Source organism: Cyprinus carpio, chromosome B1 (genome assembly GCF_018340385.1).
Source record: "Cyprinus carpio isolate SPL01 chromosome B1, ASM1834038v1, whole genome shotgun sequence".
NCBI classification, from domain to species: domain Eukaryota; kingdom Metazoa; phylum Chordata; class Actinopteri; order Cypriniformes; family Cyprinidae; genus Cyprinus; species Cyprinus carpio.
In genome coordinates this window covers 16,223,412-16,239,517 of record NC_056597.1, presented here as the reverse complement: position 1 = coordinate 16,239,517, position 16,106 = coordinate 16,223,412, and the positions used below count along the sequence as shown (strand labels likewise).

At 38.9% G+C, this 16,106-nt stretch overlaps 1 protein-coding gene across 3 annotated transcripts in view; it reads right to left on the bottom strand.

Annotated features, from left to right (window-relative positions):
- Positions 1-816: 816 nt before the first annotated feature.
- dlc1 (DLC1 Rho GTPase activating protein) overlaps positions 817-16,106 on the bottom strand; it is a 100,426-nt gene continuing 85,136 nt past the window's right edge. For all 3 annotated transcript variants that reach the window (XM_042716727.1, XM_042716728.1, XM_042716729.1), the window contains 11 exons: positions 15,309-15,372; positions 11,978-13,557; positions 11,249-11,428; positions 10,348-10,507; positions 9,286-9,493; positions 7,465-7,678; positions 7,005-7,119; positions 3,970-4,182; positions 3,174-3,391; positions 2,848-3,021; positions 817-2,395 (listed from right to left, as the gene is read on the bottom strand). In XM_042716727.1, the coding sequence (XP_042572661.1) occupies positions 2,299-2,395; positions 2,848-3,021; positions 3,174-3,391; positions 3,970-4,182; positions 7,005-7,119; positions 7,465-7,678; positions 9,286-9,493; positions 10,348-10,507; positions 11,249-11,428; positions 11,978-13,557; positions 15,309-15,372 (3,223 nt within the window). In that variant the 3' untranslated portion in view covers positions 817-2,298. The remainder of the gene's footprint in view (positions 2,396-2,847; positions 3,022-3,173; positions 3,392-3,969; positions 4,183-7,004; positions 7,120-7,464; positions 7,679-9,285; positions 9,494-10,347; positions 10,508-11,248; positions 11,429-11,977; positions 13,558-15,308; positions 15,373-16,106) is intronic.

Below are 16,106 nucleotides of genomic sequence, written 5' to 3'. Positions count from 1 at the left end.
AGAGAGGGACAGGTACTTGGGATGGATTTGTCTGGTATGGGTATGAGTCTGGCAGGCTTTGCTATGACAATTCCCTCTTTGTTTGAGCGTTATAAGTGCATTATGTAAGAAGACGCTGAGATCACCAGCCACACAGCTGTTTCACTCTCTTGAGATGAACAAACTGCCATTTTCTTAAACCTAATGGAAATCATTTTGCCTATGAAAAATCACAAACTATGAGCCTACAAACAAAAAGCTAAAGCATATTATGTATTTTAATAAAATTAAGTTATAGTAATAGTTGTTAAGGCATGTTAGTTATCAGGTTTTTTATAATCAATTTTCAAATAAGTTAAATAAACAGTCAAATATGTTACATTAACAATTAAATGATCAATTAATCATAAAATGCTAAAATATCTGCAAGATTTTGACAGTGTTGTGGCCATTAGAAAGAAAGAAAGAGAAAGAAAGAAAGAAAGAAAGAAAGAAAGAAAGAAAGAAAGAAAAAAATTTATTTTTTAAGTTAATTTTCAGTTCACTATATTTAAATCATTAACAAGTAAAAATTTATAAATTAATGTTTTTTATTTTTATGCTAGTCAATAAGCGCAATCAATCAATTATATAAATGTAAAAAAAATACTGTACATCTTAAGTTTAGAATTTTTATTTTTATTTTGCTAAAATAATGATAGTTTTGTTTTAATAATGGTAATAAATTGGAGAATTGGAGCATAAAATAAAGTTTAAAATTAAATTATGCATGAAAACGGATCAGTTAAAAACCCTAGATAAGGTAAACACAATAACATCACAGACGGAAGCCATTCATGCTGTTTTAATACATTTAATAGTGCATTTTGACCACGATTAATCTGTACAGAAATAACATTAATGATAAAAAAAGATAAACAACTTTCTCCTTTCTGTAACTTAGGGTGTAACATTTACAATAAAATAAGATATACAAAAACACGATATGAGTGATATAAATACAGAGAGGTTTAAATTAACTGTCATTGTCATGCGTTATTCTCGGTTTGGCAGCATATATTTAATTTACATACATTTATGATACACTGCCATGGACAGGCACGTAAGTAGCAATAAATTGAGACATCAAACCCAGGACTGACAATCATAAAGCATCTCGATAGGAGTACTGGACTCAGAAAGAAATCTGTTTGGTGATCGCAGCGCTCCTATTTTGATGATGTGACCGCAGGCCTGGCTATAGTTAAGTGTAAATGCAATCCTTTTTAGACAATTTTAGACTTTTACTTCATTTCTGGTTAACACTGACAAACAAACGGATATCACTTCCCCTCATACATTCTCTACCATCCTCTAACAAAATTGCTGCCTTGGTAGCCTCTATAATCAAACCTGAACATCCAACCCAAAATAAAAAGCTTTTCCTATCCTTTCAGTATTTGCCCAGGGCTCAAGATGTTAAATGGCCGAGACCATGGAGCTCAAATGAATTTTATTGGGTTGCAGCACCGATCTCGGCCAATCACCGGCCTCAGGGTGAGTAAACTGTATTATGTTCTTCTTTGGAGTCCTGTGTTGAATCCTGGGATTACTTTGCTATGTATAATTGGTCCACATTGTATTGGTCTCAGCTTTGGTTTTGGTGCTGTTGGAACCCTCTGTACTGGTTAAGTATCTATATGCACCAGTTTTTTCCTCTGTCAAACATTTCCTGTCTTCCTTTCAAAGGTGTGCCAGCCACCACCTTCCATCTTGTCTATAGACAAACATGTCTGTCCATCCATTCATCCATCAGTCCATTCTCTTAAATATAATGAAAGCACTGTACACAGCTTTGCAGACATTTGCATAACTATGTAGCAGTGACGCACACAGAAACGCTATATTGCAGCGGGTGCCAGTGCATGGAATATGTTTCATTTGTCAATAACACACACACACATCAGACACACTATACATATGCTCACTTCCACAGTCATTCAGAAATACACATTCATACTTGCTTCTCAGAAGCAAAACACCTCCCGTTTTATGTAGTCACCCTATGACATGATCAGTAACAAGGTCAAACGTTGTGACGTCAGTGATGATGATGTCACAGCAGCACAAACCCCGTTTCCAGTCTTTCAGGCTTGTCATTTGATGGCCATCAAAATGGAAAGCACTTTGACCTATGTAGCTTGTTGATTTCAGTGGGTCCATCCGTATCACATAAGGGCTCAGATCATCATATGTTAAGGGAGTTTAAAATCATTATCATCTTCATCTCTAACATCAGAATTTGTTGAGAGGTGAAATGAAACATCAACTGTGTGTGTTTTATTTGTCCAGGCAGGTAAAGGAGTCTCGTATCCGCACCACTTCTGCAGCACACAGGTGACCATACAGCTTATTGTACCATTCAGGGCAACGACCCCTAAAATAAAAGAGAAAAAAATATATGTGAGCGATGACATTTGTACGTCATTGCATTTAATTAAGATATCTGAATTAAATATTTACTTTAAAAATGATAATTAAATATTTAAATATAAAGTCATTATCACTTATTAAAATTATATATATACACACACACACACACACACACACACACACACACACACACACACATATATATATATATATATATATATATATATATATATATATATATATATATATATATATATATATATATATATACAAATCTTAATAAGTAATTATTTTTGTTTTTAAAGTAAATAAATAAATATAAATACAAATATGCATATTTTTATTAGTAATTATAATAATTATAGTAAAAATAATTAATTATTAATTCTACTTTGCCCTATTACTTTATTTGGAAATTAAATTCAAGCCCTAAATAAACATTAAAATATAGAATACCTGCAGTCTATTCTGGAAATGTGCGTGAGTCGGCTCTTGTTGGGTCCGCAGGGTTCGATGTAATAGCGAGAGGTCAGAACATTAGCACGAACACCCAGAACCGCTGCACTCTCGTGATCCACTGACACACACACCAAAGCACACACTCCCTTGGGCAAGTCTGTCACCCACGACCTGAAACACAACACAAAACCATTCTTAGGGTTTTTGTAAACTTAAAAGAAATCTTCCACTTTGAATTTCAAGTACAGCTGTAGAATTAAAAAAAAAAATAAATAAATAGAAGAGACTTTAAAACTTTAAGAAGACTGAGTGTCTGTACTCACCTGAGCACCACATGGTCTCTTGGCGGATGGGGTGGCATAGAGTTCCTGACATACTGATAGACTTCCATGTTATGTTCCAGTGTCTCCACGATTCTGCACTCTAACAGATCCTCGTCCCAGCGTTCCTGCTCCCGTAGAATCTGCTGCAGTATGTCCTCAGCTGACGCAGGCACGTCCACGCAGACTTTCCACTGCCGCAGAGACGACCCATCCTGAACCTATAATGAAAGATCAGGACGTTATGGTCATTAACAGTTCCAGCACAATAATCTTGTTACTTTTGTTCATGTGGCATGATATCACTTCATGGTAGGGGTGTCCGATCCTGTTCCTGGAGAGTTTAGCTCCAACCTGCCTCAAAACATTTACCTGGAAGTTTCTAAGTAATACTAAAGACCTTAATTAACTTTCAAATGTGTTTAATTATGATTTTAGCTAAATTCTGTTGGATAGTGGTCATCCAAGAGCAGGACTGGACAGCCCTACTTTATGGGCCCATGAAACACTGTCCAAGGACAAGAGAACTGGGCTGAGTGAACAAGTGTGTTTTGATCAATGTGAACTGCTAGAACAACCGACGAACTGATGTCATCGTGGGCTCTAGGCTGGGAAAGAGCTGGGAAAAGATACTTTCACACACAAAAAAAGTGATGTAAGGAAAAGAGACACAACTTTTCCATAAGGCACAAGCAAGCAAATGAGCAAAGGAAGGAAGAGGGCATCAAAATGAAATGGAAATATGAGAGACAGTGTCCAAGTGACTCGAGTAGGGTGCATATTTATACAGTGTCCTTACCTTTTTATATGCAAGCTCAGCGTTTTCAGGAGTTGAGCAGCTGTCGTAACCCTTGAATTTGTCCTTGGCTTCTTTAAGCAGGGCATCAATACTGTCTTTGAGGAGACTTTGGTAGCTACAAGAACCGCAGTCTTCCACCAACACCTCCATCCGCATGGGACTCAAGCCCTGCTCCACGTAAGAGTTCCTACAGCGTGACATTTCCTCGGGGATCTGAAACACAAAGAAGATACAAATGAAAATAAGCAATACATTTTTTTTATGCTGGTCCAGGCTGGTTTATGCTGGCTTGGTGCTAGCCAGGCTGGTAGGGCAGCATAACCATAATGTTAAAGGGTTAGTTCATCCAAGAATGAAAATTCTGTCACTGATTACTCAACCTCATGTCTTTCCAAACCTGTAAGACCTTCATTCATCTTCAGAACACAAATTAAGATATTTTAGATGAAATCCAAGAGCTTTCTGACTCTGCAAAGCCAGCTATGCAACTACCACATTTAAGGCCCAGAAAGGTATTAATGACTTTGTTAAAATAGTCCATGTGACATCAGTGGTTGAACTGTAATTTTATAAAGCTATGAGAATACCTAATTGTTCGCAAAGAAAACAAAAATAACTACTTTAGTCAACAATTTCTTCTCTTATGTCAGTCTTCGAACCCGGATGTGCTGCGCCTTGTTTGCAAGCAGAGAACTGCAAACACATTCATCGTGGTACTGTAATGAATGCGCATTGAAGACTGACACAAGAGAAAAAATTGTTGAATCAAGTCGTTATTTTTTTCTTCTTTGCGCACAAAAAATATTCTCGTAGCTTCATAAAATTAAAGTTGAACCACTGATGTCACATGGACTGCTTTAACAATTTCGTTTCTACCTTTCTGGGCCTTGAACGTGGTAGTTGCATTGCTATCTATGCAGGGTCAGAAAGCTCTTAGATTTCATCAAAAATATATTAATTTGTGTTGTGAAGATGAACAATGGTCTTACAGGTTTGGAACGACATGAGGGTGATGAATTAATGACAGAATTTTCATTTTTGGGTGAACTATCCCTTTTAACCAGCAAATCTGAGGGTATGTTTACATGATAACAACGTATGTAAAAAAGAAACGGTTTTCCTTTATGTTTTTGAAGATTGAAGTAAGTGAAGCCAAACAATGCACATGTGCACGAGATCAGTGTTTTCACAAATTCATGTTTATGTAGTTTACACGCAGACATAAGCTTGTGTTTTGAAACCTGTTTGCATTTGCAGGCCCCCTAAACACCATTGTCATGTAAATGAATGGCGTTTGAATTCCATTTTTAGTTGAAAACGGTGTCTTGTAAATGCCGCCTATGATCTTTATGATGAAAAAGTCTTACTAGTTAAGAAAACAGCATACCATCATCCCATTAAGGGTCCATTTTACAAAAGACAAGATACACAAGCTAGTCTTTTCAGCAGGGACGCAATTAATTAAAAAGCCAAACTCATGACTAGTTCATAACATGCAAATTAACATTAGCATTAGCTTCCCCTACGGGAGTATTACATTACTCAAATGACAAGTCATGATTATATTGTTGTAGTATCCTAGTTTTGTAAGTCTCAAAATCTTTAAAAAAAAATAATGGTAACTTTAAACTAATTGCATGAACATTGCATGTTAAAACTGCTTTTGGTGTGAGTAAAATGAATGTGAAAGGAAGAGAAGTGACAAGAGTGATTCATTCCTCACTGGAAGTGGCTCATCCTGTTTGTTTGTGTCTTGTCCAGCATTCTGCCCTTATCCACTGTGAGTGCTCTTGTGCGTGTCCTGTCCTGCTTGCTGTCCTTTTCCTGCCTGACTGACGATGTTTATCATGTCACAGTGCTTGTCCCTTTCCAGTGTTTGTTGAGATAAACTTATCTTCGTTCTGCAAAAAGCATTAGTCTGATGGATAGAGCGCGACCAGACCTTCCTCATTAGATTTAGGGGCGGAAGACCTTTGATACAAGATGCTATCATTCCGTTTCTCATTTTGAATTATTTGCTCTCTATAAATAGCCCATTAAGAAGAAAATAACTTTTGGTAATAGCCACAGATTGAATTATTTTCTTATGTTAATGGCTCCACATAATCAACTCAATCTATTCATGGAGTTTATTATGAACTGCTCAGGGAAAGCAGTGGCATATGGTATAACAATAAGCACAAGTGTGTAGGTGAACATTAAAAAACAATGCTGCTTTGTGGATGATGTGAAATTGAATTTCTGATGTTGTTCAACTTCTACTGACTTTCATTATTTTACACTTATCCAGTTAAGAGCTTCCTTCCTGACCTCTGAATAGGTACTAAAAGTGAAAGTGAGTGTCTATGAGTGTACATCGTAAAATTGTTTGTTCATGACAAACTTGCTGTTAATATGTGATACATTTGTGGCCAGAGGTTAGCTATATATTCACTAAAAGTTTTCTACAAATCACTGCATGTAAAAAAGAAGCAGCATATTAAGACACTGCATTATTGTGTTGGTTGTAGTGGTGGTTTGGGTAAAACACATAAATAACAATATATCTTAAAGAGATCCTAAGATATCTCTTACCTGCCATTTGTTCTGAAAATTACTGATATATGTAAAAGCCTTGCTGTATTCATAGAAAACAACACTGCTATCTGTAACCATGGCTGATAATTTTGGTTCAGTTTTTGTATGTTTATGTGTGATTGTATGGGTAATTAGGAGGGATTGGTCATTACGCAACAACCGCATTAATCTTTAATTAATTTCAGCAGAGGTTCTTGGTAGTTGTTTTTGTAACATGCTGTAGCGTGAGTGTCTGCACATGTTAAATGAGCATGCATTTGTCTTTGTACATGAGCTGCATATGACAGAGAGACACATCTGGTGTTGAGTGATAAGACCACTAGTTTGAACACCGTTTTCATAACGCTGACGTACGTGAGAGATGGATGAGAGATTTTGTTTGCTTTTTTCTTAAAACAGAAGTGAATTGTTTGTGTTTATGTTGGACAAAATGTACTGAATTATAAAGTCATACTCACCAGGAAGAGTTTTCTGCACTCCTGTATCATATGGGCTAAGCCGTGTGTGGCTGCCAGGTTCTCATTCAAGTCCCTTTGGTCTGGTTTTCCCAGAGTGTTCTTTCTGTTCATGACCCTGTGATAAGAAAAACACAAGCAAAGGGATAAACGGATAAAGTAAAAAAAAAAAAAAAAAAAAAAAAAAAAAAGATTCTCAAAATGCTTAAACTCAAATTTAATGCTACATTTTTAAGTGCAGCAGGCATTCAAAGCCTTACATAAGTCAACTCTCTTTTTTTAAACCTATTCTTTCCTAGCTTCCTGATTTTATGAGGTGGTTATTCAAGCAAGAGTATAATTACATGGTTTAAAGGTTTGAAGTAGCCGCATGCCAAATATGATGGCCCCTCAAGCACTTTGCAATTAAAAAGATGAGCGGATCTATGTGAAGTGTGTTAACAGGCTGCACACGCACACACACCTGGGTGAGGAGCTCTCTCTCCGCATTGTGTTGAGGTGGAAGAGAGAGGGGGCCAAACACACGGCCAGGTTAGTGCAGGTCATCTGGTTCTCACCCACGCTGGCCGTTACATCACTCAGGAAGCACAGCAAAGTCTGCAGGGCTTCGCGGTTCTCGTCCGGTAACAGCAATACGGCGGCCCTCACCGCCTGCAGACGCTGTTCTTTGGGAACATCTGAAACCGACAGAGATGTTTCATTAGTTTACTCCGAACACAATGTATGAGGATTGTATGCAGTGGTACAGATACCGTATATGGTGGTGTGATGGTTGTTTGGTTATTTTGATCTGAATGGTTTGTATGTTCTGCACTTTAAACAAAGAATACAATGAAAAAAAAAATCATGGTAAACCATGTCTGAAAACTAATGACATATATATATCTAGTATTATTTTACTGTATAATATGTTTTATTTAATTACAATTTTATTATTGTATGTGCATTTTTATATATTTTTTATTATTCTTATTTTTAATATTTGTATTATATAAAATTTGTAATATTTAATCTAAAAATTAAGTTAAAGTTAAAATACAATCAGTACACCCACAACCCTATTCTTTTTCATTATGTCATTCAGAGAAGGAAGGAAGGGAGTTAGTCCAGATCAGGGAGGGGTGTTTAAACTTCAGAAATCAACAATATAAACCAAGTGGACCGACAGAATAATTTTTATTTTCAGCATATCTGAAATGTGTTGCAATGTGCCACTGAAGAAAGGCATCTTTTGAACAGCAAAGGATGGATTGATGTGAACTGAAATGTCATGAATGGAATTGTGTGCGAGTGTTCATCAGATGATTTCTGTTATTTTCACCCTGGGAATGAAAGACCCTGTGTCAGCACAAAACATGCACACACAAACCCTTGCTTTTCTGTGGGGGTTCCCGAGACCTCACTTGTGGTTGGGGTCAGCTATAGTCTTTGAGAAAACATATTTGTGCTGGTTGTTTTCTCCTTAATTTTGGTTGTGGTAACAGACCGCTTTAATCAAACTATTTTGCTGAAAGACTGGAGTTATTGTGGAGTTAATGTGAGGTACAAGATATCCTGTCTCTAAAAATCTACTCTGGTCTGTTCAAGCAAGAACACTACCATAAACTTACAGTATCAATATAATACCATGTTCTGTTCATTACAAATGGAAGAATTGTTGTAAATTTTTGACATATGGCCGATAGAGCTCTTAAATCTATACAATTATATCATATACTCCATTATATTTTATATCACATTACTTGAAAACATGCATGATTAAATATAACTGATACATTTAAACTGAAATCAAACCAAATAAAATTTCATAAGCATGTACCTTGGCAACTTCTACACACTAGTTTATGAACGGTTTACAAAAGGGATGTACGTGTTTGGAGTTGTTTAAGATTCTGATATTTGAGGTAAGCACACACACATATTAGAGTGTATGTGCACTGTGAAATAGCTGTGGTAAGTACACACTAAGCTGCTTGTGAGTTACACTTCGTGCTGGCATTTGCTAAAACGTCATTTGACAGCTATTTCCTGAACTTGTTTAGATTTTTTTTTACCCTTTCAGAATGATTCACCCATCCAAGAACAAGCATCTACAGTATAGTACAGTCTTTGTGTAGTTGTGAGCTGCCCTCTGAATATGAAATGCCTTTATCTTTTAATGTGTGTATGTTCTTGTTTCAAAAGCCAAGATTGTTTGTGAGTACATTTTGTACAGGAATATGTCAGTACAAGTGTGTGGTCTTCTACAAAACAAATAAAAGGTAAATTCTATGCATGTTCTTACACTGATATATCTGCAGAAAGGTATCAGAGAGTTTGCTGGTAAGCAGAGGCTCTGGAAGGTCTCGGAAATACTGCTTTAGCATGTCGGCCACGTCATAAGCTGATTGGCCCTCGTAGTTGACTCCGCCCCCACCAGCGCCACATGACTCATTCATTTGGCGAAGGGCTTGGATACGTGACTTCACCCCTGATTTCCTAAATAGCCCAACCTGTAGAGAATGATGGTTAAACATTTAGTATGAACAGTAAAAACACTTATTATGCCTGAATATGTTTTGTTGTTGCAGCTCAGTTGCAAAATATCTTTAATTACAGGTTTTTAAAATGATTTATTATGTTTTGACAATTCATTTGCATTCTCTCTCTTTCTTTTCCAAACTGAAAGCTAAATAGATGGATTACCGGTGTGACCGCAAGTTTTCCAAACACAGGAAAGGCATCTCTAAGAAAACTCCCTACCGCTTCTTACATAACCCAGTTACGAAGACTGGAAAAATCTAAAAGTGTAACTATTATGTAAATTGCCAAAGCAGTTTTTTTTTCATCTGACATCAGAGAGAGAGATCTGTCTATAGTACATAGATCATTTGCTTTCTCTTAAACACCCTTGGAATGGAATGTCAACCATGTGGCTAACTTTGGTAATATATAACTAGTAGATATATGGAACCAGAACATTCAGGCCTTTTGAGGTTATTGTGCTACGTGCAAACTTAGACTGAGTGTTGAACTCAAGTATGTGGTGATAAAACAACAGATGTCTTGTGCTTAAATATGGCCCTGTTGCATGTAGCAACACAACAGGGACCATGCAACTAAACAGCTGTTCAAATAGGGATCATTTAACTAGGTTATGACCTTGACCAGATATTTTTTTCTCTTAGAAATGTCTTTTTTCTTTGACTAACAAAATCTGATTTTTGTTTTTCTATAGGAGATTGAATATACCACTGAACAAACCAACGCTAGGTATGCTATTCCGTGTTTGTGCATTTTTCTTTAAGCTTTGAAGTACATGTTTGGACGTGCATACTCGCATATGTGCACATTTGTCATCTCTCACCTGGTCGAGGCATTGGCTCCGTAGGTAACGCATGGCTTGCTGAATACTCTGAGGCAGGGGTTGTCCAGTCCTTTGAACTATCACCTGCAGTGGAACGCCAAAAACACTCTTGTCCTTATAGTCTCGAACCTTGATCCTCTTCATAAACTTAGGAACAGCCCTGTAAAGCACACAAAATGTATCAATAAATACAAAGTGACATTACAAACAGCAAAGTGTTAAAAAGTAGCTACTTTTATTTCTTTGCTGTGCAACATCCCATATTACTAATTTAATGTCAAATCATACAAAGCAAACAGTCCATACATAACTAGTAAAAACAGTTCTGATATTTTTTGCAAAACATGGTTCTAAGTGCTTAGAGGCACACATTGCTACATATGAGCAGCATGTGTGAACAGGATGCTGGTTTGTAAGTGTATGAGTGTGTAGATAATTATGTAGGCTATTTAATGGGAAAACCTCTAGAAGCTGAGGGGCCAACAGACAATGGCTTTGAGCAGGAGGAATAAAAGGGAACGAACACATGTGCGGACATCTGTGTGGCAGGGTGTTTGTCTTTCCGACCGATGTTGTGTGTGTGTTCTGTGCATGTGTGGATATCTCTGAGGTGCCAAATACTCGGCCTGTCACTATCATGATGTATGGTGGTTTCACATATTAAAACCTCTCATATATATGTGCCAATGTGTGTGTGTGTGTGTGTGTGTGTGAGTGAACATTAATAACAGGGAACAGGGAATTTACTGGACTGAAAAGCCACAGCTTTGTGATGAGGGGGTCTGACATAACCAACTCCTAGTGTAGAGGTAGGAAGATGGGAAAAGGGTAAAGCAGTAAAGAAAGAAAAAAATAATTTAAACTTAATTTTGTGTGTTTTCATATTGATTTGAATCCTCACCAGCTGAAGCCATGCTTGTTGGTGGGTGTGTATCTCTCCAGTAGAGCGGTAAGTTTGAGCAGGCTGTATTTCTGAAGGAGGTTCATCTGCAAAACTGACTGACATCCAACTTGTAGTACTGTTGACAACAGACTTGGCCTGTGGGAGCTCTGGAAACTTGGCCAGCGCAGTTTCTGAGGTCTGCAACATAAACATTCATATAAATGTTACATCTAACCTATCTCAAACAATCACAAAATGTTCAAAACATAGACATTACAGACTAATATAAATTAGTGTTTATAAACTGAACCACAAAGAATTTATTACAGTAACACTACACACACTCGTAAGTACACAGTACAATCTTAAAAGAATAAGTACCTTGACTCGCACATATTGTGTATACATACATAAACACAAGCTAAGGATCAGCTGCAGATAACAGGGATTAATCAAAGTCTCTATCACCAGGTGGGGGCTGTTAGAATTTTTGTGGTACATTCCACTGGGATTCCATATCCTTCAAGTATCCCTTGTTATGTAAGGTGAGCCGTTCTGACATGCTATCTCAATCCTTCTCAACCTCCCTGTCCCATAATTCAGCATGCTTTTTTGGGATGATAGTTTTCCATTAAGTTCTAAAACTCTAAATTACTATTTTGGTAGAACTTCCAGTAAGTAAAAAAAAAAGTAAGACATCTTTGTCTCAGAGACTATTTAGTGTGTGTGTGTGCGAGAGAGTCTCACCTGTTGGCTCGTGTAAGTGATGCTCCCACACCAGAGTCGCATCTTTCACGTGAGCTGAGTGTCTCATCCCTTTCTGCTAACGGGTTTCCAGTGCTGTCCTGGTCACTGCCATTCTCTGTCTCTTCTAAGCAGTTCTGCAATGGGGATGATGGACAAGGAGATGCAGAATCAAGGGCTGAATCTGAATCCCCTTCCTCTTCCTCTTCATCCTCTTCTTCTTCCCCATTTCCAGTTTCTGACCAGGCACTGACCAGTCGCTGCAGGCCACTGACTCGCTCCAAAACGTCCTCAAGTTTTGACTCCTCTTCTCCTTCTGCTTCATCCTCATCATCTCCTACTTCTGAGAAAGGAACGTTATCATAGACACTCAATCGACTGTCTAGTGAGGCAGCAGAGCCCCTCCGTGGTGGGCGCCGACTTATGTTGTCCCCACCACGAAAGGATCCCCCATCCGCAAGTGCTTTTGGAAAAGTGCCAGGCTTGTGGCCTTCAGGCAAATAGAAGAAGATCACACCTCCTTCCTCTTCTCGACTCTTTTTTTCCTCCATACGTCTGTTATCTGAACTCTGTCGGTTGCGTCGATTGTTCTCTGCAGTTGAGCTGGGCTCCATCCTCTTACTTTGGGTCTGGTGATTCTGCTTCCCTTTTTGGTCTTCTGAAGGTTGCAGCACAACAAAATTAAATGGGTCAAAGCCTTCCAGGTACATCCCACCTCTCTTGGTAGACCCTGCTGCTGTGCTGTGACTACGTGCTCTTGAGACCGGACTGGGTGTACTTACAGCACTCCCACTGCTGGCCTCTGATTGGCTACTCCCTGCACTCCCACTACTCATCTGCGTCGAATAGGTGATGCTTCGGTTTTGGTTTGCATTGCGATCCAGAGTTGCAATGTCCACACAGTTAAGGCGTCGCAGTTTGTCTTCATCAAGACCCTCTTTCAGCACAGGCCCACTGATCTCCAGCCTACCTTGCCCAACTACACCCTTCTTTTTACGCTTGGAGGCTGCATTGCTACTGGTGCGTAACCGCAAGCTTTCCATACGCTTCAAGAAACTCTTTGCTCTTGAACGTGTGCTTTTTTCAGCACCACTGCTTATCAAACTTGGTTTTACATCGAATGCAAAGGTGCTGCATTCCAGCGGTGATGGAAGACCATCAGACAGGGAGTCTTCATTGGCACCTGATGTTCCAGAGGAGCAAACACTAGCAACTGAGCTTGCCCTGGTTGTGGTGGCTGTGTTAGCATTGGAGATGGTTGTAGCAGGGCTGGATGGTACAGTGGTACTCAGGGATCCTCCTCGACCTCCACTACCAGCACTGTGCAGAGAGCCCACCTCCGGCTGCTCACTAAGATCTGTTAAGACGCTCTCTGCACTAGCATTAACTCCTTCCTTTAGAAGGGTTCCTCTGGCAAAACGATCATCTGGGGATAGGAAGGGAGTGAAGGAGCCAATGTCTCCGGCTGGAGGGGAGAATACATCCAGGTCCAGCTGGTCCAGGCGAGACCAACGCTTGCTGTCCCGCTGGAAAGTCCAACGGCCACTTATAGCACATGGCTCATCCTCATCAGAGTCTTCACTCTGAAATAATATGGAAGAGAGTTAATACTTTTAATATTAAAGCAGCAATGTATACTAATGACTCAAGTCTTGTTGTCACATTTGAAAAAGTAAAGACGAATAATGCGAACCTGAATCTGCAAAAAAGCATGTTGTTTTAGTGTCAAATTGATTTGATTCATTCCCCACTTCATGAGTCTAGCATTGTGAGGAGAATCAGTTTGCTGACTCTTCCAAGCCTCTTGGGCTTGATAACGTGTCATATGCATAAAACCAAGGATCACTAAAGGTTCTTTATTATGGTTGGCTTAGCCATGTCACAGCACAGTCATATGTTCACCATTCCCCCTCTCTGCTTTACTCTGTTTAATCTATCTCCTCCCTGAGGGTGGTAAGGATGGAAGGAAGGGGGTGGCAGACACAAAATTCCAGGCCAGCTCTCAGGGTTCACACCCCAGCCTGAGAGGGCAGGTCTGGCCCCATCCCCCATCAATGCAATCATCTTAAGCAAGCCTAAGAGAACCACGTCTCCTGTGATGGGACTCCTGAACAAAGGGGTTGGACGGGAGGTGAAAATATTTGAGAGATACTTGTTTGTGCTACAATGCCAGATCTCCATCACCAGTTACAGCCTGTTACAGTTTCACAGCCTGTTAAAATAATTTTAAATAGTTATGTAATTTCCTAAAGAGATTAGGGAGTTAATTAAGTAATTCTAGAATATAGAACTGGTTCACAATTTTACACTCCTAGCTGAGTTAGTTGATATCAGTTTAGCTGCAGAATGGACAAATCAGTAAAAGCAAAACTAGTTGGCTGGTTAACAGGGGGTCGCGGGATCCAGAGCTGTCTCCTTCACGGTTCATAATAACGAAGGTGACAAAAGTCCGTAAAACATGGGTTGTTATTTTATAGCCCCTGAGGGCAAGCCTTTGATCAGAAAGAAAGAAGACCTGGTATACAACATTTCTTCACTACCCACCAGAAAATCCACTATTAATTCAAAAAGACTGTTTTCACTTTAAAATAAGCTTTATGGACAGGAAGACAAGGAACAGAGGAGGACCTTACAGAGGCCACCTGAACAGATCAATGCATTCCAGGGATGGTTTCTGCTTGTATGTTTGAACAGGGCAGATCACTTCCTCAAGTCATCTCCTGACCTCTACCTTTGACTCCATCAACACAAGATGACACTTAAGGGTCATCAGTTTTCTTAACAGGACGCACATTTGACAAGGCTGCCATTTTTCAGATTTACAAGTTTTAAGAGCAGAAAAAGAAGCTGCAGTCAGACATGACGGTTATCTTCCTAAACTCCCTGTTGTGATTACATAGTTGGATTGTTTGTTGTTGCATTCTCATCCTGCATGTAGTTTGAGTCATTGCTTTGGGGCAGTCTTAGACCATACACCCTCATTCTTAAACCACATTGACAGAGTGACCAACAACAGACCAGCAGAGTGTGCATTCTCTTCCTTTTATGGTATGTAGGGGGGTTTTAGGGTGTGTATGGTGAGAAAACATGACAAACAAGAGTAAAGAAAATCAGAAGGATGGGAGCTAACAAAGCCCTTTATTTGGACCTAAAAGCCATTCTGCACTGCCCCTTGGCCTTGAAAATGATAAGAAAACGAGACCTTCCTTCTAATTAATCGACACAGAAAGTAAACGAGTTACACACATTTAAGATATTGACTGGACAAAAGAACACAAGAGGGTAGCAGGTGAAATGATTTAGCAAAATACGGAAAAAAGGACAAGACACTTACTCTTTTTCTTTGAGGGGTGATCTCTAATCTCATAAGAGCACACTTGTTTAGTGTGTTCAGTCTCCTGCAATAAACACACATACAGATAAATTAGTGAAACAGTGACAGTCCTTTTTCAAGCAGATACTTTGAAAAGAACCATGGGGTCGCAAACAAAGGCTAAATCCAGTCATTAGCCTACAAACAGACTTTGCCAGAGTCAAAACCTTGGACAGAGACAGAGGGGGTGGAGAGGGGATAAGCAAGAGATAGAGATACAGAATGAGATAGATGGAGACAGAAAGAGATGAGAAGAGGATGAGAGAGGTGGGAGCCAAGCCCGATAATGAGCTGCTGAGGGATAAACTTCAGATTAAGGAGGAAGACAGACGGACAGGGAATAAAAAAGGAAGAAAAGAAAAAAAAGGAGGTAGGAATCCGGAGTGGCGACAACAATACAACAAAAGAGACCGAAAGCTTATCCCAGAAGCCACCTGGTTGGTGTCATGTGACCCTGAGTAAGGGGGAATGTGTGTTTGTCTGCATTGGGGGGCTGGCACCAGAAAATGGCCTCCAGATGTCTGTGAGCTCCAGCTGGTCTCTGATGGATCCTTCTCTGAGTGAAGACACTGAGTCCTTCACTTTCTCTTTTTTACTTTAAATTATTCTAAGAAAATAAGTCAGTTTTATAGAACTGAACTCTGAATATGAGCAAAATCAGCTAATTATAAAAGCCTGACAATGCAAGAAAACCATGTTTAAATTGGATTTTTTTTTTCTTGAAATTGTCCGTGTGTTTTTTTATCTTAACATCAAATC